At 40.1% G+C, this 21,523-nt stretch overlaps 1 protein-coding gene across 1 annotated transcript in view; it reads left to right on the forward strand.

The window, feature by feature from the left end:
• The window catches only part of LOC137595897 (lysyl oxidase homolog 2A-like), a 25,222-nt gene continuing 3,699 nt past the window's right edge, over positions 1 to 21,523 (forward strand). The window contains exons 1-12 of the mRNA XM_068316260.1: positions 1 to 148; positions 1,764 to 2,071; positions 3,890 to 4,062; positions 13,561 to 13,769; positions 15,375 to 15,591; positions 16,123 to 16,306; positions 17,819 to 17,970; positions 18,053 to 18,220; positions 20,215 to 20,380; positions 20,480 to 20,720; positions 21,032 to 21,147; positions 21,322 to 21,458. Coding sequence (XP_068172361.1) covers positions 1,789 to 2,071; positions 3,890 to 4,062; positions 13,561 to 13,769; positions 15,375 to 15,591; positions 16,123 to 16,306; positions 17,819 to 17,970; positions 18,053 to 18,220; positions 20,215 to 20,380; positions 20,480 to 20,720; positions 21,032 to 21,147; positions 21,322 to 21,458 — 2,046 coding nt within the window. The 5' untranslated portion in view covers positions 1 to 148; positions 1,764 to 1,788. The remainder of the gene's footprint in view (positions 149 to 1,763; positions 2,072 to 3,889; positions 4,063 to 13,560; positions 13,770 to 15,374; positions 15,592 to 16,122; positions 16,307 to 17,818; positions 17,971 to 18,052; positions 18,221 to 20,214; positions 20,381 to 20,479; positions 20,721 to 21,031; positions 21,148 to 21,321; positions 21,459 to 21,523) is intronic.

A 21,523-nucleotide genomic window follows, 5' to 3' on the forward strand; every position in this document is an offset into this window, starting at 1 on the left:
GCTGTGAGGCGAGAAGCGAAAACGGGTCAGGACAGTCCAGAAAGAACCAAGAACCGCGGCGGAACATCTCAACCCTCCACACAGACAGGTTGAGACGCTCAGCCTGCTTCTTGGACATCTTTTGACTCCTTCTTCTCCTCCTGTCAAGGTAGGTGGTGTGTTCACGGCTCACGCGCCTCAGCTGGGAGGTTGGCCCGCACGTGACAAAGTCTTACCTGAGAAGTGTGTGTGTGTGTGTGTGTGTGTGTGTGTGTGTGTGTGTGTGTGTGTGTGTGTGTGTGTGTGTGTGTGTGTGTTCTATTACTGTGGGTTTAAAAAGGGTCTAACAGCGTTGTTCTCGCTTTATACGCTTATTTCCATTTTGTTTGTTGTCTCGGCTCCAAAGAATGAACTTTATTTAAAACACAAACTGACTTTACAGCAGCTTGTTGCTCCGTCGCAACAGAGATTATTATTGCAAAGCTTGGAATGAAAGAGCAACTTATTTTGCATATGGAATTTTGAATTTGTCCGCAAACAGGCATTTTTCATTTATTATTTGCCTTTATTCCCCCCCCCCCCCGATGCTTAATTGCATGATCCAGAATGTTCCATTTACAAGTGGTAAATAGAAATTTGATTCTTAGCTGGATGAAAATGACAATCATGTCTTTCTGTAGAAATGGATGTGTCACAGACTATTTTAAAAAGTGTTGATTTTTTTTTCTTTCTTCTAAATTGGTGTGGAGATGAAAGACTGTGTCAGTGTCATGTTTTCAAACACTCTGATCTGATCAGAGGTCCTCTATGAATCCTATAACGGACTAATGTAAAACTTATGTGTGCTGATTCGTCACTCCTGAACTGTTCCTTTCATGGGAAGAGAAAGCAGATGTTTCTGGCTGAGCATTACAAGCTGTCATGCTGCACAGTCTGAATATATAGCTTGTGTACTGGGTGACACGGTGTGTTTTAGTAAGGCTGTGCCTCTGCAGTTTGTTTGTCTGGTTAGTATGATGTCAGCTCAGAAGCAACCTTCTCCCCCCCCCCTCCTTTGGACACGTAACACTTGGAGGTCTCCTTACTTTCACTGCTTTTCTCTCCTTCCTTTATTCTCCAGGAACATTCCTCCAGTCATATTGTTTTAGCAGTTCCCAGGCCCCCCTCATGCGTGGCTTTTTATGGTTGCATGAAATATTGAGGTGAAGACAACTTTTCCTCTGAAGTTTTTTTGTGTCGCCTCTGGGAGATGATTAGGAGAGAAATGGGTGCAAAACACCAGCCTGCAGGGGCCATCAAGCTGTCATAAAGACAGAGAGGAATCCTGGTATCAGCTACATAACTTTGTTTTTCCCCAAACTCTCTGAACCCTCTTTCTTCCTCTTAATGTTTTTCAAAGACATTTTTGTTGTTTTCTCAGTTTACTGTGAAATTGTTATGAATTCTGTGAATGATTTGAAAGCTTATACTTGTGATTGCATTTAGACCAATAAAGGTCCCTTGGGTTCTGATCATGGCCAAACTGAACTGTTATGACACAAAGCATATTCCGTTGTCACTCTCCTGCACAAAACTACCATGTTTCATCTGCCTTTGCAGCATTCAGCCTTCAATATGTTAATGAGCTTCAGACTACTGTTTATATCAGTAGATGACACATGAGAGTTAATCTGTGGTGTTGGCTAGTGACTGATGAAATGATACTGGTGATGATAATGCTGGTGAATCTGTGGAAATCGGGCTTTGTAAAGCTTACAGTCTTTTGTCTTTTGATCCCTTTCTAGATCACTGTTCCCCACTCCTTCAGTCATGCCATGTCCAGGTGCCATTTATGGCCTCTTGTCCACCTTGCTATGCATTTGGGTGATGTGCAACGCCCAATCAGAATCTAACACCCCGGTAATCCAGGTACGTCTTGCTGGCGAGAAGAGGAAACACTATGAGGGACGGGTGGAGATTTTCTACAATGGAGAGTGGGGGACAGTGTGTGATGATGACTTCAGCATCTCCTCCGCACAAGTGGTGTGCCGAGAGTTGGGCTTCATGGACGCCGAGGCTTGGATACCTTCAGCCAAGTATGGAAAAGGAGAAGGTAAAAAAAAAAGATTATTATCTGATTAATCTGATTATAATCAGAATACTTTATTGATCCCAGAGGTGGATATCATTTTGGTTTCAAAGATCAATACTGATAAAATCCATTAGTCTAAAAGTCTGAAAGCAAAAAAATGTGAGTTTGACTTGCATTCATTTAAAGGTGTTAGCCTTAATCCCTTTAGACCTCGTCAGAACCTCCATAAAATCCTTGAACGAGGGACTCATTTCTTCCTGTCTAGCCCCGTCAACTAATACCCCCAGGCACTGGTTTCTCAATTAGTGGAGAACTGAAACAGGCTATTAGTTGCTAGCATTGGTGCTGAGGGCGGGGGACTGGAAAAAGTGGGTGTGTAAACCAGACAGACATAATCTCATCTCTTGTCATTTTATCCAGTGTGGATTCCTCCATCACTGATGACACATTATTCAAATTCCCAGCTGTAACTGGCTGCTGATGGCAGATTTCTGTTGAAAGCTGTTCATTAACTTGTCACTTCTTATGAATTCCTGTTTTCACACTTATCCAGCCACTATAAACGTGAAGTAATAAACATACTCGCATGTTTCCGATTATAACAATTTAAAGATAAAACATCCATGAAGAAATACATTCCATGCATCTAATGTTACACATAGTAAAAATGTTCCAAAGAGTTAACAAGCATGCCAATGCTTGCTCAACATTTTAGCTTTGGATAGGGTATATAGAGATGGATGTCACTGGAAATTGTTAAACATTACTAACAGGCAGTTGTGTCACTTTGAATATTTTTAAGTTGTAGATTAACGTAACATAGAAAGAAAGAATGTTCATTTACCACAATAAAACCACATTTTCACACATAACGTTGTTTAGTTATTGATGCTCTGCTGGTAGAAACATATTTAATCCAATTCTGAATGATTTAAATCTCTTTAATCCTGTTGATGGAGACACAAGGCTTTAAAAGTGATCAAGGACATTTTTCCATTTCCCATCATTGTGAGTTATGCTGCAGTGAAAGAACACACCAAAATTCCCTGTTGCTTTACCAAAAGAACAGCAGTGACTGAAATAAATAAGAAAAGATGGAAGCTACTTAATTTATGGCCAAAAACATGCATCCACATATTTTCTTATAGAGGAGATGACAGTAATTGTCTCGTCTACAGCCGCTTCTTCCGTTTTGCTGGTCACGGGTGTTGCTGGAACCTATTCCTGCTGACTATGGGCGAGAGGCAGGGTATTGTTAAAATGTTCCAAAAGTAATCATGTCTCTATGAGGAGGAGGTTTGATTATTGTACAACATCCATTCTCTTTCTAGACCAAGATGTTTCTCTGAAAACATGCGGAGAACATCGGAGCCATGAGCAGCCTGATGGCTTCCATGGCCAGTTATGATGTTTCCTTCATGGCTGACTCAGAACAGCCAGCTGTAGAGCAGATGATCCACTTTAGCGGTGACTTATTTATTGGGCAGAGTTTTGCTTAAAATATGCATCATATCATATTAAGGAATGCATTTGGTCACATTGGAGACCAAGCATTTATGTAATGGTCATTGATAAGGCAGATGATAAATATAGTTGTTCATTTTATCAGAACACTCTAAACCTATTTTCTGATTTGAAAAAGAAAAAGAAATATTACACAAGTCATGACAAATTTATGAACAGTATAAGTATAATGCAGCCAAGTAAATCCATCATGTTCACTGGTGTTATCCTGTCTATTAGGTACAACAAGTGGTGCTAGACAATCTGGTGCAAAACAATCTTTTCTGCAACAGGACATACAGTATGTCAGTTTGTATGCTTTGTCCTCCTTTCCAGGCCATATCTGGCTGGACAATGTGCACTGCACTGGTGGAGAAAAGAGCCTTGCTGAGTGTCATTCAAATGGCTTTGGAGTGTCGGACTGCAAGCATTCAGAAGACGTCAGCGTAGTCTGCTCCCAAAAACGCATTCCAGGCTTCAAGTTCGTACGGAAGCAGGGTGGTGAGGAGGTAGGATCCCAAAGAATACCACACCTTCCACTAAATCTGCAGTCACATAGTTCACTGATAGTTAGTAGATCAGTCATTTAATGGGTATAAATATCAGAATGACATTGGTTCTTTACCTAATTAACAGTAAGGCATTGAAGCATTCACACATGATTCAAGTACCCACATGTAGCTGAAGTAGATGTTTAGCACAATAAAATAAGGAGCGAGAGTATTTGTCTCGGAGCTCCAAGTGAATGTTTCCTCGAAATCTGACCAGACACACACACCACTGGACTGAATAGAGTAAAAGAAACAATATTTTTCATTCTTGCAGTCCTTGTGGTTTACCATTGAATCGATGAAACATGCCTTCAACTAAATTCCGAAGATTCCTTGAGTCACCAAATTTCTGTGTTTTTGTTTCACTCTACTAATCTCTATGGCAATGCTTTAAAGGGCCGGGTCAAAGCTATTTGTACATCTCTATTTTCTCTCTTTAGTGGCTAATGCTAAGTGCAAAAGTCAAAAGGTATGAGCAGTAATGAGACCACGACTACTCAATTTGATTTATAGGTCCTATATTACACCCTTTTTAATCAATTTGACACAGCTGTCAGATGTTCTACACTCTATTTGAAATAAATTGCCCCAAACTGTGGTCCGGCATCCTGAATTTCAGCTGTCTAAAAGTCACTCAAATGAGCTCTACTGAAAACAGGTTGTTTCTGTTTCTGCACCTTTATGTGGTAATGACCTCCGTCTGTCAACCTGTAAATACTCCTCTCACAGAGAGAATGTGGCTAATGGTAACATAGGCTAATGTTTACTCTTCTGTTCTCCTTTGGCTGGAACGGAATATAAACACTTCTGTTGATTAATACCACCAACAGCTGAGCAACATGCGTGTCTATCACCTAGGGACACACTGCTACCTTACCATTGGACACACCAAACTGGACCTCGTGAATTAACATGCCCTTACCCGGGGAGAGGGAAGTGTTCTCGTGCAGACGGGCAGGGCTATGCATATCACTCATAATGTCACGATTGGAGTCTGAGCAGCAAGTTTGAGCACCGTTTGACCAATGGGGGAGGGAGGCTGCAGGGACCCATTGGTTTTTTTCATGCTAGAAAAAAACAAATGGGTCCCTGTTGGGGAGGACCACTATATATATATATATGTAGAAACCAGAAAGGTGTTTTTCAGTGAAGACTTTTCTAAGGAGTTTATGTTCTCAAATCTTTTCCTTGAACCCTTGTTTTGAGGTTTGTTAAGCATGGTCCCATTTTCGAGTGGCTGCTCTGTAATTGAAAAGTCGCTACTGCGGCTTGTTCGGTTCGCCCTTTGGGTTCTCATTCGGAGTCAAACAGGATGGAGGCGCATCAGTGTGTGTCACAGTCTTGTGTAATTGTGCGTAATTGAGGCTTGAAAACATAAATTCCACAAACCACGGTGATTTCATGGAGGGTTTACACTAGGTAACGTCAGAGTAAACCAGGTTGTAAAAAACATTTTGTCACTCTCTTCAAAGCAAACAACTATGAAAAACAGGACATGTTTTGTAGCGAGCTGCAACTTTATGGCACAGATTCAGGAGGACAAAAGAAGTTTCAAACCTCTCAATCAATCGTTTGAAAATGTAGGTACCACATGTTTCAGTCTTACTTCAGGTGGACTTTTGCAGATGTATTGTATGTCCATATCTTTGAGATTAGAATAAATCTGGAAATATGCAAACTCTTAATCACATATGATCATTTAGTCTGGTAGTGGTCACAGAAACGCTCTGACCAGTTCTTTTGTACCGGCTTTGCAGATGCGGTCGTGTGCAGCTGGAGACCTTTATGGAACAAATTTATGGCCTTACTCTCACTCTGTAAAAATATTAGCAAGCTGATGTTAGTTTTGTCACTGAAACAAACTTAGTAGCTGCAGATATGTACATACCAGAAAATTTTGTCTACAAATTAGCATGTGTCAAACTCATTTAAGTTATTAAAGTGTCAGTCTGAACTTGCTAAACATTTGCTTTGAACTGATACTAGGCTTTTCTGTATTCTGTATAATTCAGAGTCTACATCTACTAATAAAAACCACTGGCTAATAGTTACTAAAGTGGTTTCTCTGGAAAAATAAGACATCTGTTGAGGTGGTCACATCCACCATGACATGACGCCACTCTAATAATCCACTAGTCAGGCTGTAATGTTCAGCTGTCCGCTCCAGCACTGACTGTTGATAGCCTGTTCATCGTTTCTGCTTGCCCACACCAGACCCCCTGTCTGCAGCCTGGGAGCATTTGTGATGATTCAATGAGGAGTAGGAAACTTTTCTGGCAGTAGAGAAGACTTTGTGTATTGGATGGAAAGTTAGCATGGGTCTGAGCGTGATGAACATGAGAAAGGGGGCAAGAACTTCTCTCAGAGCAAACTGTTAAACAACACAGAGAGGTTTTAAAACTTAAAAACTTGTGATGGCATTCATACCAGAACATTTAGTCTATTAATACCAGGAGTTTGTGGGTATTTGTATGAACTGAATTTCTCCATCATCCACAGCAGTGACTCTGTTTTGTGTTTATTCAGACATGGGACTCATTTAATTATCCCTTTGAGTTGAGTCATCAGAATGGAGGAATGGACGACATAAGAAATCTTTAATCATGCACTACTGAACCCATATTTGAGATGATTTCTTTTTACAGGTTGTGTATCTAAGCAGCACCTTCTTGTTCTAAATTTATTTTGTTTATGTGAGGTCTCTGTGGTATTGCTGCTGTTCAGTACCCCACCCTGTAAATATTTCCCCAGTCTGGCTGTAGCCTTTTAAGTCATGGGGAGAGGAAAGGTAAAAGGTGTAGCTACACCTCTTTAACTATGCTGGGGCTGACGTCAGCAATGGGTAGCACTGTTCCTTCAATCTGTTTATGCACAGCATGAATTGGCATTCTGTGTTCAATCTGGAAAGTTCACACCCTAACAGTGAGTGTGCTACAGTCCACGTAAGGTCACGGCTAAGAGAGTAGAGCGATTGATATTTTATTTTCCATGTGATCACTGTACAATTTTGAAAATGTTTAAAAAATCTCTAACTGTCCGATATATGAAGATATCAGTTTACTGGGGCTTTGTCAGTACTTCAGGCTTTTAAATAGTGTCAGTGATGTGTCTCATGTTAAGAGATTTCAAGTTTCAGTTATAGAACTTAAATTATCAGAAAGTATAAAGTTGTTTTTCAGTGCTTTATTTAAAGGTTAGTTCAAACTACCATGATGTACAATATGTGTACAGTATGTTAAGAACAGACCAGAGGAACTCACTGGCAAGTCAAGCTTTGACCACAAATAATAGTCTACAGAAAATATCAGCTTCCATTGGCGTACTTTGGAATGGAATATGAGCTGCTGTATGAGCAGAACTAATGTTATGGCATTTATGAGCTATAAAGTCACTATGGAGATTTGCTAAAAACTAATCAATGGGTGTGTTCACAGGCGGTCCAAGCTTCTGTCAAATCGGTCACTTCAACTTCTTAACTGCAGCTTTTCATAAGCCACTCCCCATGCTGTCTGCTACTGATCTGTCCAGGGAGGACAAAAGAAAAGTTTTTGTCAGATGGTTGTGCAACACTCTTAGCACACAGCAGCACCATAGATTCCTGGGTCCTGATTGGGGAGGGGTTACATTTGACAGCAGAACAGGAACAGGTCTGCATCATGTGTTTGTAGGTGATGTTCATGTTCAGTTCATGTGTTAATTTCACAATACATGTGTCACATGTGCCCATAGAATTATTGATATGTATGTTTTTTATTCATTAGAGTATGGCTGAAATTTCTGTATGTTTTTTTATATAAGTGATAACAGAAGAAAAAAAACGCCCAGTAACATCTGGCTTTTGTTTTCAGTGGAAAAAGGAAGAATCTGCATTCATTCTAAAATAATAAGTCAATTGACTCGGCAGTAGTCACAGGTATTTTTTGACTCCAGCCCCAATCAACAGTGATTGAAAAATTAAACACACATAAAAACACCGGGTTTTTTTGCCCATTTTCCGATGGGATTCAGTGATGCTGGTTAAAGTTCCAGATGTTGGCATGTAAACGGTTTTCCATCTGTCTTAGTTTAACTAGTGCATGAACATCATTCAATCGGCATTATGTTTGAAAGAGAGACAAAAGCAAAAGAAAAAAAAGAAAAAAAAAACAAGGCAAGTTTGTTTTCTGGAAATGGGAAATTAAGTTTGTCGCTTAGTTTTAGAAGGTTAACTTCCATTTAACAACCACAAATAAGTTTGGTTTTAAAATGTTTTAAAAAACTGAGGAAGAAAAAAAGAGCTCCCAACAGCTGCATTGGCCCAGACACTCTTTGTATATTTAGTGCGTTCACATTAACTAAACACTTCTATAATCAAAACAAAAATGTCAGAAACTAGTGGTGTTACCAGAATGTGGTGGTTAAAAATGTTTTGCTTCTTTGCACATCTAAACAGGGCAAAGGTTGCACTTCTCCATTATACATGTCAGTTTCTGCTTGCAGGAATTTAAAATGTCTACATTTGTGGCTATACAGCAAAAGGAAACCCGAGACAAAGTTGGATTCTACACCAGCATGATGTAAGAGGCTTGTCAGGGGGAGAATGATCGAGGGGAGATAAGGTTCTTCCTTGTGAGAACACTGAAACTAGTCCCTTTCCTGCAGATAGACTTGCAAATAGATCCACCACATGTTCAACAGCTGGGTTCACACGAGGCCTTTGCTCTCCATTGGGATGAAAACTGATCTTAGTCTTCTTTTTTAGTATTCATACTCCATTATGATTAATATTTTCATACTGACTTATTGTGTGAGTGGGGTACAGATGGATCTAGACCCTATTACAGAATGTAAGCAATTCAAAAACACCTCTTTTCTGAGGCTGAAACTATTTAAATTATGGATTTAGAAAAGAAAACTGACGTATACCTCTAAAACATGTATTACTAAAATATTTTATGTCATGTGCATTTAGATAATACACATACTGAAGTGATGAAATGATTAATCACAAAGGCTTTTGTGCTAGACCTCCATTTAGCCTTGAGCAAACGACTGGATCCAAAGTACAGGAAGTATGTTTGTTCTTGAGAAACTATAATCCTGTGTAATTTGTTCTTTCTGTGTTTGCACTGATCGTAGAACCATGATTCAACATGTTCATTTGTGAGCTTTTGATGCACTGGAAGGGAAATTTTTACCTTTTGGTTGGAGCCAGACTCTTTTCTTCTTTTCTCAGTCTTCATGCTTATATAAAATAATCATCTCCTGGTCTTGCTTGAATGTAGGACTAAAGTTAAGAGTGGTTCTGCTGTCTTTGCTCAGTCCCAACAAGTAAATGACAAAATTATTTCCCAAATTTTCATTTTCTTATCCATTTAATTATATGAAATAATTTAAGATGAGACTGTGAGGACTTTAAATAATAATTATACTGCTAGTCGACCTATTTTAATTATTTTTTACCTATTTGTTGCCATTTGTTTCTGACTGACGATGCAATTATGGCATCGTCAGTCAAAAAAATGAGGTGCGACAGATGTGAAAGTCATTTGCAGCTCTCTTGCTTTTTGTTGAAACTGTGGCTTGATTATCGTTCATACTCGCCATGTTTTTTTAAGGTGTGTCGAGGACGTGTGGGTGGGTGTCTGGTAGCAAGTGAAGATAAACGTGCTGTGGGGCCGGAATGATGAATAAAGCGGAAGAAATGCACAGTAATGGAAACTTTAGTCAGACACCGACTAGACCAAAGATTCATGTTCACACATCTACTTATTTAAGGAGACCCGGTCCGATAAACAAGTCTGCCCTCAAGTCGGAAATAGTTCAGTAATGACCAAAGCTCACTTCAGAGGACAGTCATGAATTGAGCTACACAAGGAAAGTTTTTTTCTCTTTCTAACTCACCTATTTAAAAAAAAAAACAGGAATGTAAGTGTACTTTAGAAATATTGCAATAAATATTTATTTTGAAAAATATCTAATTATCAATGTTTGTGTTAGGACTTATTTCTTTCAGACTGTAATGATTGAATCAGGTCCATTAGTATGTAAACAGAAGGCTCAATGAATCCATTCAGCACTACATCCAGCGATCAAATTCAAGATGAAGCAATTTAATAGAAATATTCAGTTAAGAGTTATCCTCAATATGACCTGCAGAGTGGAAAGCCTGCACTCATTACATACCTCCATCATACGTCTAGACTGAATGTCGTTTTCCAGTCTTTATGCAAAGCTACTGGAAACAGGTCTGGCTGCTGGTGGTTGCTTCATGTTGAAGCGATCTAGCAGAATTCAAGGAACTGGAGCAAACCTCAGCTTCACCTCCACTGGTGTAAAAACAGAGTAAACCCATTTAACCGTCTCTCATTCTTAAATCCTGCACCAGAAATGAGGCTCAACTTCTACTAAACTATTTTCCGCAAGTTGAGTTATTAACTTTAAAAATATTACACATCTGCTCATCTTATGTCAAACATAGACCACAGTCTGTTCTGTCAAAATCAAGGCAACCAGGACTCAACATGAATAATCCCAGACTAGCAGATACAACATCAGAAACCAAAAACTTCAACTCCATGTCTTCTAATCAGAGAAGACATGGAAAACTCACCAAGAGTCCAGGATTCCCCAAACCCCACTGTGCTCACCCCCACCATCAACAATGAGCCTTTATGCACATTTTTACTAGACTGTAACCAAACTTTAATAAACACAAAATAATAAAGTTCACTATCCAATGCTATCCAATGCCAGGTCCCTACAGGCTAACATCTTAACGTAAAATCCATTTCAAAATTGTCACTACAGCATCACAATGAATCCCCATAACAAGTTATCGCTGCAGTAAAGCAACATCTACAGCAACAACTTCTTATCATCAGTATTCTTCAGTTACTCGTTTGTTAAATAAAAAACACTTTTTTTTCCAGGAATCTCCTCCACGTTTTTTCCTAATCAGCCCCAGCAAACAACCTTTACTAGGACAAATAATCAATAGAGTACCAATGCATCCTCCCACCAGCCTCAGCCTGGCTGTGTGACCCCGTCCAGGACTCACATCAGTCTTTGGTGAGGCTCCCAACACCAGGATACCAAGGTCCAAGCAGTCCAAGTATTTCAGTAGTAATGCAACCAGAACACATATTGGTATAAGTTATATTATCTAGGATCTTTGTCAACAACAGTTGGATTTTGGAAGAGGAGTTCCACCTTCACATGGCGACGGCCCTAACCCTAACCATAACCCATCAAACACACCAGGAAAAGGTTGTGGCTTTTCAAAATCTGACCAGCATCTTTAAAGCTCTCCACATCAACCCTGACCTCTGTCAATTCTTTGGTGTCTGCTGCTCAAGAACTTATTAATTAACCGTCAGACTCATGTTTAATTATAAAAGCAACCACAAACCCTTTGATACCCTGTCAGAAGCTCTCTGCTGGAGCTTGGCCTTTAACCACTATATCCCATTCTTCGTCTAATGCCACTTAAATGATCACTACCAGCTGCTGGTGTCTTTTAATCATTTTTGTTGTTGTTGTTGTTGTCATAGAACAGTTCCTCTTAATTACTGCCAAAAACAAGCAGGCACTCAGGAAGTTCTGTTATCCTACTTCCACCCCAAGCTGTACAAAGGATTCACTCCACTCTCTCCTTCTTTCGCTTCTTTCTATTATTCCATTGGATCTGAAGGGGATCAGGTCACTATTCATGTCTAGATTACCATAAACTATATGGTTGTGTCAGTTTTCTTGTGTTTTTCCATAAAAAGTCCCACAGAAGTCTACAATCTGTAGATTTGGGCTCATGCCAAACAGCACTCTACTGAGTTTATGTCTGGTGGTCTGGGTGGGGGGGAAGTTGATCTGAGCTGTCTCACACATTCAGACGACCAGTTTCCTCCATGTGTGCCAAATACAACACTGTTGAGACCCATCTCAGTGCCCTGTTTCATACTGTCCTGTGGGATATTCTGGTAGTCTCTCCACACATGGCTACACATTTTCTATATGGCTTGCCCTTTATACATGCCTATATCTCTATATGGTGTTACATTTCCTTGTTTCTTTTTGCTGTTTCATTCATTTAATTAACTTCATGTTTGTAACTGCGTAATGTTTATTCGTTATGTTTAACACCAAAGTGGAGAAAATCTAACTAGTAAGAGAGAACACCATGTCTCTGAACATGATCACGTTTCCTTCCCTTCCCCTCCTACCAGGCGCAGACGGAAAACACTCTGTCATGCTATGGCCAGCAGGAATCTCTCCATGAAAGAGTAGCTTCTGCCACTCCAGCGGCTGCGGTCAGCAGGAGGACTGGGGTCACTGTAGGAACAGGATGACTTAGTTGTGGCTCCTCCTTAGGTGGATAAAGACCTTGACGCCTCAAACATTCCCTTAGGCTGACGCCATCTAAGGAAACCACCCTGTGGGCAAACGTTAATACTTCTAGGAGACATGCCTTTTTTTACATTACAGAAGTTGGCTGTTATAAAATTACTGAGATCAACATCTGTGTTCTGCAGGGCAGTGCTTAGCTCTTTTTGGCATCCAGAGCACGGGTTCACGCCTTGCTAGGAATGAACTGCAAAACTTGGTCCAAGAAAGGAAATGAACAATAGTAGAGTTATTAGCTTCTCTTAAAGCCCTAGAGGTCAAAAGGCTGCTTCTGCCCAGATTTAGGGCTTTTCAGGACATATGATGCAAACTGCAGTGACCTCTGGTTTGAACAATTGATTTAAAAGCTCGTCTTAGACCACCCACAGACTCTTTCCCAAACCTAACTCACAGCTTCTGCCTTTAAAACTTGGTTTGTTAAAATTTTATTGTAAGGTTTTTCTTGCTATCTCATTTTATGTCAAAGAAAGTCACAGTCTAGGTGTGAATAAGCGTTTTAATAAAACACAGAGGCTTCCATGTAGAGAAAAACAAAATCCCATTATGTGCAGCACTGGTTTGCTCCGGAGTCTTGGCTCACTTCTAAACTCCTATTTTACTTTTCATCAAGTATGTTATGCCTGAAAATTAATATTTACTCCCATGAGCTATTTGTTTGATAATTATTGTCTTCTTTTGACCCACAAGCCTGGCCTATACACCTCCAAACTCTAACACAAACTGAGACTGAGGGAAAATTCTTGGCATTCATCCAACTTCCAAAAGCCTCCCAGGAGCAAGTTTAAACAAAGATTTCATCTTCAGATTTTTCTTTTTAATTTCTACTGTGCGTTCCTCAAAAACCTACAATATGATTTTTGTCTTGCTTATGCGTTCCTTCACACTTCATGACCCACTATCAGTATCGTTTATACAATATTTCAAGTCAAACAGTACATTTAAGGTTAGAGTACTCTTTTACAGAGCTTGATAAGAGCTTGTATGTCATCACCTAATAATATGGTAATCCATTGTTGTCGTTAGGATCATTGGGATTCTCATTCAATTTAGTGATAAAGCTTTTCCTGTGATCCTCAGGGTTTGACGGTGCAGGTGGAGGATGTGAGGATCAGGGCCACCTACTCTCACAGAAAAAGGATTCCCATTACTGACGGCTTTTTGGAGGTGAAAGACGGAGGCAAGTGGAGGCAGATCTGCAACGAGGAGTGGACAGAGAAGAACAGCAGAGTCATCTGTGGCATGTATGGCTTCCCCTCGGACAAACGGGTCAATTTACGACCCTACAAGTAAGTAATAATACCAGGGTTCAAGTAGGTTATGTAATTACACTTTGTATTGCTGGAACACAGGAGAAGCAGTTTCTTATTTTCACATATACTTATACACAGAGCAATGAGAAAATGGGTTTGAACTGCCGGTTTTATAAAATGTGAATAAAAAGGGATTCCCCACATTCCTATACGATGCTGAGTTAATTTTGTTAATTTGGAATTTTGTACATGTCAAACTGACTTAGGAAAAATTACATAATCACATTAGTTTGGACTTGTCGTCAATCAGCTTTCTTCCCTCTTGCACACTGAGATTTAACAGACCGGAGTCTGGAGATTCTTGACAAGAAGCCAAACACTGCCGGAGGAGGATTGAGTGGATGAAGAAATGGCTTTTCTGAAAAACAGCTGAGCGCAATAAACTTGGAACCTGTCACTGCATCCAATTCTTTCCATCAACGAATATGTTGTATGTTTTCAAAATGGATAATGAGATCTTTCGTGTAATATTTTTTGTTTTGAAAGGAAATAGAATCTTAAGGCACATGAGAGAACAACGAGGATGAGGAGCAAATTTAATCTCAGATCTCTGAAGATAACCACACAGAAGAGAGCAGGAGACCTTTTGAACATTTGCAGATAAATGTGGATACCTGTCGTAAACAATGAACATATGTTGATTGCTTTGGTCTTCAGTGAGGTTTACACAAAATAAATTTTAAATACCTGTTTGTGTTAGTGTCTAAAATCTTCTTAAAGGTTCAACAACAGTCTGACAAAAGTAACATCAAGACTGGAAAGACATCACAAAGGCTGTGAGAGTCAAAAGAGTGTTCATGTGCAATGTGGTCAGGGTTCCACATGGACTCTAACCGATGTCTATATGATGTGAAATGATTAAGGCAAATTAGGAGTGTTTTTTTACAGTCTGTTCTTTTTTATGTATTTACTTATTCCTTAAAATCAGAGAGATTATGTAGTTTTATCGTGGGTTACAGCGGGGAAAGGTTATTTAGCTTTCATCTCATGCATTAAAAGACATTTCTGCTGACCAAATATGCCAGGAGAGATCCAACTGTATACATAAACATGCTTATCAAAATTAGCTTCGTTTCAAGTTTACAGCCCAAAAATTCTTCCTCAAAACCAACGTGAGCTACGTGTTTAGAGTATCTGTATGAGCTGTGAGAACTGGCTGAAAGGCTGTGAATGCAGCTCATGCTGGATTTAAGAAACGGTCAGATTCTCTGAACATCAGGACCTGCTTCAAGTCCACTGCTGTTTTCTACTCAGTAAGCTTTTCTTTTAAATAAGGGGTCACAACAATGCTCCCATTGTGTAGGATGGGAATGAAGAATTTACAAAATAAGTCAAGAAAGAAACAGCATTTAACTTGATGTGAAATTATTATCTGGTTTTTGATGCTTTTTGTGGCCTGTTTGCCATTGATGGACTGGTTTTATGAATAATGTCTGGAGGTTGCAGGTTTTGGTGTGAATGGATAACCGTAGGTACATAAAAAATTTAAAAAAGGATGACCTGATATTGTTTGCAGTCCTGTAAACAGACACAAACCAAACAGGATAAATTGTAATGTATTATTGTATTGTGTATTCCCAGATTGCTTGCCAAACGTCGTAAGAAGAACTACTGGGGTTTCCATGTCAACTGCACCGGCAATGAGGCCGAACTGGCGGATTGTAAGCTGGGTCGAGCGATAGAGCTGAAGGGCAACCACACTTGTGAGCAGGGCATGCCTGTAGTGATCAGCTGTGTGCCTGGACGTGCCTTCGCTCCCAGCGTCAGCGCCGGCTTCAGGAAGGCCTACAGGGTGGAGGTGGGTCAGTGGTTAGTGGTTAGCTTCAAAGTGAGAAAGTCCTGCTTTTCAACTCAGCCCTCAACCTCTGTTTGGAATTAGCTTCTTATTTCAGTACTTGGGCGATGAACAAGCATCAGCAACCATTTAGCAGTTCTTTTGAGTTATTGGCCGCAATAGTTATCATTTCTGTCCAAGAATCTGTCTTAATGGAATTTTTGAAAGGACAGATAGCTTCCTCACTCATTGCAACAGTGCATGAAACAGTAAGACAGGAATAAAAACTCAACTAGATTAGATTGGACGTGTGAATGTTAGCAGAATATCATGCAAACACTTAGATCTGACTTATAGATGTGAAGTCTAATGAGTGTAACCCCACCAGGAGATCAGTGCTGACTTACGGACAAAGAGTTCAGAATGAAAATATCAACAAGTCACATGTCGCCGCAAATTAAGTACTGGCAAACTTCAATAAAAATCTGGCAGCTGAATGACATGAATTAAAAAAAGCATATGGGACCTTTAAATTTTGATGGCCTGTTTCCATAGCAACCCTTGGTGCGTCTCAGAGGCGGTGCTATGATCGGTGAGGGGCGAGTGGAGGTGTTGAAGAACGGAGAGTGGGGTACAGTCTGTGGCGACAACTGGAACATCCGAGCGGCCACAGTGGTGTGTCGGGAGCTGGGGTTTGGAAGCGCCAAAGAGGCCTTGACCGACGCTCGAATGGGACAGGGTATGAAGGTCATTCATTCCATAACATAATGCTGCTGTGTTTGGTTGATGTGTTTTTAAAATTTTAAGAACTAAGCGCATTTTAAATCTTACAGTTGGACCGACGGGAGTTTTTCCATAACATAGTTCAGCATATGCCTTGGTTCAAAGGATCCCTAGTTTTGGTTTCAAGGTAGTAATAAAGAAAATAAAACAAAAACTTAAAAATAGATTTTTTTTAATGCTTTTCAAAGCTGTTTTAAAAATCAGCAAATCATGTATTATTATCTGACTATAGAGATTACTGTAAGACATGTCCTACACACATTCTGAAATGGTCTTGAGACAACAGGCCTAAAATTTCTGATCTGCAGATTTTTTTTTTTAGCTTTGCAGATCTTTCGCTTATATTACACTCACTCAACAAACCTCAGCAGAAAGTTTAGTAGAACTCATTTCCAGCTGTGAAAATGAAAAGCGTGAACTGAAACCAGAAACCTCCACCTCCACCTCATCTATGACCTCTGTATCACAACCTGCCTTTGTCTTCATTCGGTCCAGACGTGGAGTCAGCACAACAGGGCACCAGAGAATATATGGAGTTGCACTTTAATGTTAATATTGTAAGAATCATATGTACATTAGAACAGTTGGTTTCTGCTCTGCCTTATTCTCTTAGCAAAACACAACGAGTGTACAAAGCGTACCAAATATTCCCACGAAGAAAAACCTTTATGGGTTCTGAGTTGGAATTCTTTGTTGGAGAGCAGCGAAGATTATTTCAGGGATTTCTTTATGAGCTGACCACTGGATCCAAAAATGGAACCACACACACTCTTTAAGTGTTGAAATACCTTGGCTAAAGAATGGTTTCCAGATTTGGTCTGGTTCTGCAGGAGTTCTTGTGAAACCTGCACACTTTTATATGCTTGCATTTTTAAAAACTCTGATGAATTATACAGCTTCGTTTCTTGACAAGTTGCTTTTTTTTCTGTCAGACCTGGAGCAGCTGCTGTAGTGCTGCTGCTGTTGAGAAGTTCTTTTGGCCTGCTGGCCAACCATCCATCTCTTGCTGCAGTTTTAGAGCTCACATCACTAGAAACATTCCTGATTGGTCACATGGGATGAAAATAAGCTTTTTCTTTCTTTTTTTTACTTGGAAAAAGCATCAGGATCAGTTTTTTTTCCCAAGCCTCTTGAGTCCTATTTTCATTTAACACACCTGTCTGCCTGTTTTTTAATGCTGTAATTCCATGGAACAGGAAATACTCCATCTGTCTTAAGATTGATTTGCTATTCCTACAAAGCGTTCATACAGGCAGGACTTCTCAGGAATGGTTGGCAGTACAAGATCATGTTTCCTAAAAACATTGAGTAACCGTCAGATTGTGTTTTGTTTTTTTCCACTAATGGCAATAGTTGACAGCTCTTTGAATACTATTTTCCTTAATGCTGCACGTGTTCATCCAGTTTGTAGTCATGGTAAATCCAGCCAGGAAGTCAGAATGACAGATTTTAGTGTGTGTGTCTGTAGGGATTGGGCCAGTACACATGAACGAGGTGGAGTGTTCTGGATTTGAAAAGTCATTGACTGAGTGCTACTTCAACCGTGACTCTCTGGGCTGCAGCCATGAAGAAGACGTAGCAGTCAAGTGTAACGTTCCTGCCATGGGCTTCCAAAAAAGAGTAAGAACGTCTTTCTGTTTTGTGCAAAAACCTCAAGATTAATGTTGAACCAGAAGACACACCTGCATATCTCTGTCCTCAGCTTCGGTTGAGCGGTGGCCGTAATCACTTTGAGGGGCGTGTGGAGGTTCTGGCTGAGAGGAACGGCTCCCTGGAGTGGGGCGAGGTGTGCAGTGACAGCTGGGGGACCATAGAGGCCATGGTGGTCTGCAGACAACTCGGCTTAGGCTTTGCTAACCATGCTTACCAGGTAACGTCCACATTTACATCCACAATTAGAGAATCTTGAGCTTTGAGAACTAAAGAGATGATTGTGCACTTGAGTACTTCATTCATTTTGTCATAGCTTTTCTGAGGGGGATTTAAGAGTCTGCAATCATCATAATTCATTTGATATATTTGTGGGTTTCTAAAATTAAAATGTCTATTTTGTTTTTAATGTTTCTTTACAATCATGTTTTTCCATTTAGGAGAAAACCTCTTTAGGGTTGTGTTTCTCATCACAAAGCCACATCACACCAACAGGAACAGCTTTCAAAAACAGTTTTGAACCATAGCTTTGTCATGTACTGTATGTAGAAATGCAGTCATATCTGTCTCCAGTTTGATGTCTGTGCATTTTGTGTACTTTAACCACCAAGTTAAATTAAATCAATTAAGTTCAACACATTTAATATGAATTGTCAGTTTTGTAGTACTGGGTTTGTCCCCATCTCGGACCAGGTTATGTCTGTGCCCTCTAGCTTAACTTTTACGAATGTCCCATGATGGCAGTGCTGCCTATTTTAAAGCTATGTCTGTGCGGTCATTGGATGCCGTTAACTCTCACTCTTTTAAACCTGATGCTTATTGGCTTCAGAAGGCAAAGCACTTAAGTAAATGTCTTTTAAACATCAAATACGTATTCTAATAGTGCACAAAGTTTGTCGGGGATGGTAAACCTGAGAACACAGATGAGCTTTAAACTCAGCAAGAGTGATGGGGGAAGCTGTCTTTTTGCTGTTTGAAGTTCAGTAGAGCGACTCTGGTACTTCATCACGGCGGCGTGTCTCGGATGCGTCACATTCCTGTCCTGCTTATGGTTACTGCTTTTTAACGGACACCCCACAGCTTCCTTTAGGTCATGAGATGAGAGGCTGGTGAAGTTAAAGATTACTCTCACGTACTTGTGGTTAAAGTTGATATCAGTCTGGAAAGTATGTGTGAATCATGGAGACATGCTTTGATAATAGCTGGTGGTTTTATGAGGGGGAACTTGGAAGTGACCTGTTGGTGGCGTTTTATCTCACTAATTTTTATTTTAGCCTCATTATTTTATTTTGGCCTCATTTGTTCTTCTGGTTCTCTGTTCTCTTCACTTTTTAAAGTTCAACATTGTGGTTCAGTCAAACACTGAAATAAAATGTCTGTGAGAACTTTTTTTTTTTTTCCTTATTCTTTGGTAGATAATTAGATCAAAATATGCTAGTATGTGCCCTTGTCATCACAGACAGTGTGATGATTTTAAGTGTGATGGTAGAATATCACAGGCCGTTTTTCTCATTATAAAGTGGGGGTTGGACCCCCCCAGAGACGCTCTACTGTCTTACTTTTAAATAGATGTGCAGGCAGACCCCACCACCAGATGGAACGAATGACACAGCTTTATGTCAGTTCACATAAACCCACCAGAAAGCACTCCCACATACATTACCCTTAGCTTAATTCGTTTCCCATGACTCCTCTGCTTCCTCAAAAGATGATGTTTTTACAGGTCATGCTCTAGAGGCCTGAGTATGAGTCAGAGCTCAGAGGAAAAGAGATCATCCTTATTTTGTGTGAGATGTTTCATAAACTCTGATCCACTTTGAGAGTTTAAGATTAAGAACGATAACACACTTATATGTACGGTATATTATAAACATGAGGCCACAGCCAGCAGCTAGCACACACAATGGAAACAAGGAAATTACCCTCGTACCCTCAGCAGGGAGAGCCATTATATTTCCTACAACATTAACAGACATGAGGACTTCAGGATGAATTTGAACTCACATTTTACTCGATCGTCTGATTGCTTGATTATTCTTTAGACAGAAAATTAAACTGCTGACAAGACAGTTTTACATCTTCAGACTCATGAAAGGATTTCAGCTTGGGAAAATATTTGTGAATACTTTAATGATAACATCCCAAAAACAAATTTAAACATCAGCATTCACTCAGTTATTTTAGCAGTATTTATTTCTGTGCCTCTTTTATCAGGAAACACTCTATTGGCAAGGGAATGCCTCCGCTAAGGCGGTCCTGATGAGTGGAGTGAGATGTTCAGGAACTGAGCTGACTCTGGATCAGTGTCTGCATCATGGGAAACATGTCGACTGTCCTAAAGGAGGAGGCCGCTTAGCTGCTGGGGTCTCTTGTACTCATGGTGAGGATTAGCGTCTTTAAGGTAGTTTGGTTCATGTGAAATAACAAAGTAAATGAGTTCAAGGGTCTTCTATTGTGATTTGTTCCGTCTCCATCCCAGCGGCCCCAGACCTGGTCCTCAACGCAGAGGTTGTGGAGCAGACCACCTACCTGGAGGACAGACCCATGTATCTGCTGAAGTGCGCTCAGGAGGAGAACTGTCTGTCCACTACCGCTGAAGATGCTGACCCCGGCTCTTATCGCCGCCTTCTGCGATTTTCCTCCCAAATCCAAAACAACGGCCACTCAGACTTCAGACCACGGGCGGCGTACCAGTCCTGGGTCTGGCATGAGTGTCACAGGTGGGACACAGTTAGTAGTTTGCTGCTTGTAATAGTGACTGTATGATAGCACACAGGGAAACATGTCGTTCATGCTAAAATTAGCCAATTTAAAAGAATTCTCTCATGAAAGCATTTTGAAGGCATCAGATTTAAAATGGAAAATAACAAATAACTGTGGAACTGCTCTAAAAATTGCCGTATCCCCAAAGGAGCTTTTCTCCTCTAATCTTGTTGAATTCCTGTTTGAAGTGACCACGGCTAAAAGTATCCTTCCTTCATTTAGATTTGAACAGAATATTTCAACAGTGTGTTTTCCTCGTCCCACCCAGACATTACCACAGCATGGAAGTTTTCACCCACTATGACTTACTGAATCTCAACGGCACGAAAGTCGCTGAAGGACACAAAGCCAGCTTCTGTCTGGAGGACACTCATTGCGATGAGGGTAAATAATAATGAATATATTTTTTTTACTTCCTGCTTTGTTTGGAATTATGCTCAAATCTCAAAATACCAAGTATGATTGAACAAAATTGTTTATTTGATTAAAACAAATCTGGATATAACTAGATTCTTAATGGCTTAATACAGAAACCTAAACCTCTCTGAATGCTAACAGGTATCCAGAAGAGGTATGCATGTGCTAACTTTGGAGCACAGGGAATCACAGTCGGCTGCTCAGACACCTACAGACACGACATCGACTGTCAGTGGATCGACGTAACAGACCTGAAGCCCGGTGACTACATCTTCCAGGTATATTAAGTCTGCTTTTCCAGTTGTAGTACATGTAACACACATACACGCACATACTCTCTTGT

This window comes from Antennarius striatus, chromosome 5 (genome assembly GCF_040054535.1).
Source record: "Antennarius striatus isolate MH-2024 chromosome 5, ASM4005453v1, whole genome shotgun sequence".
Classification (NCBI taxonomy): domain Eukaryota; kingdom Metazoa; phylum Chordata; class Actinopteri; order Lophiiformes; family Antennariidae; genus Antennarius; species Antennarius striatus.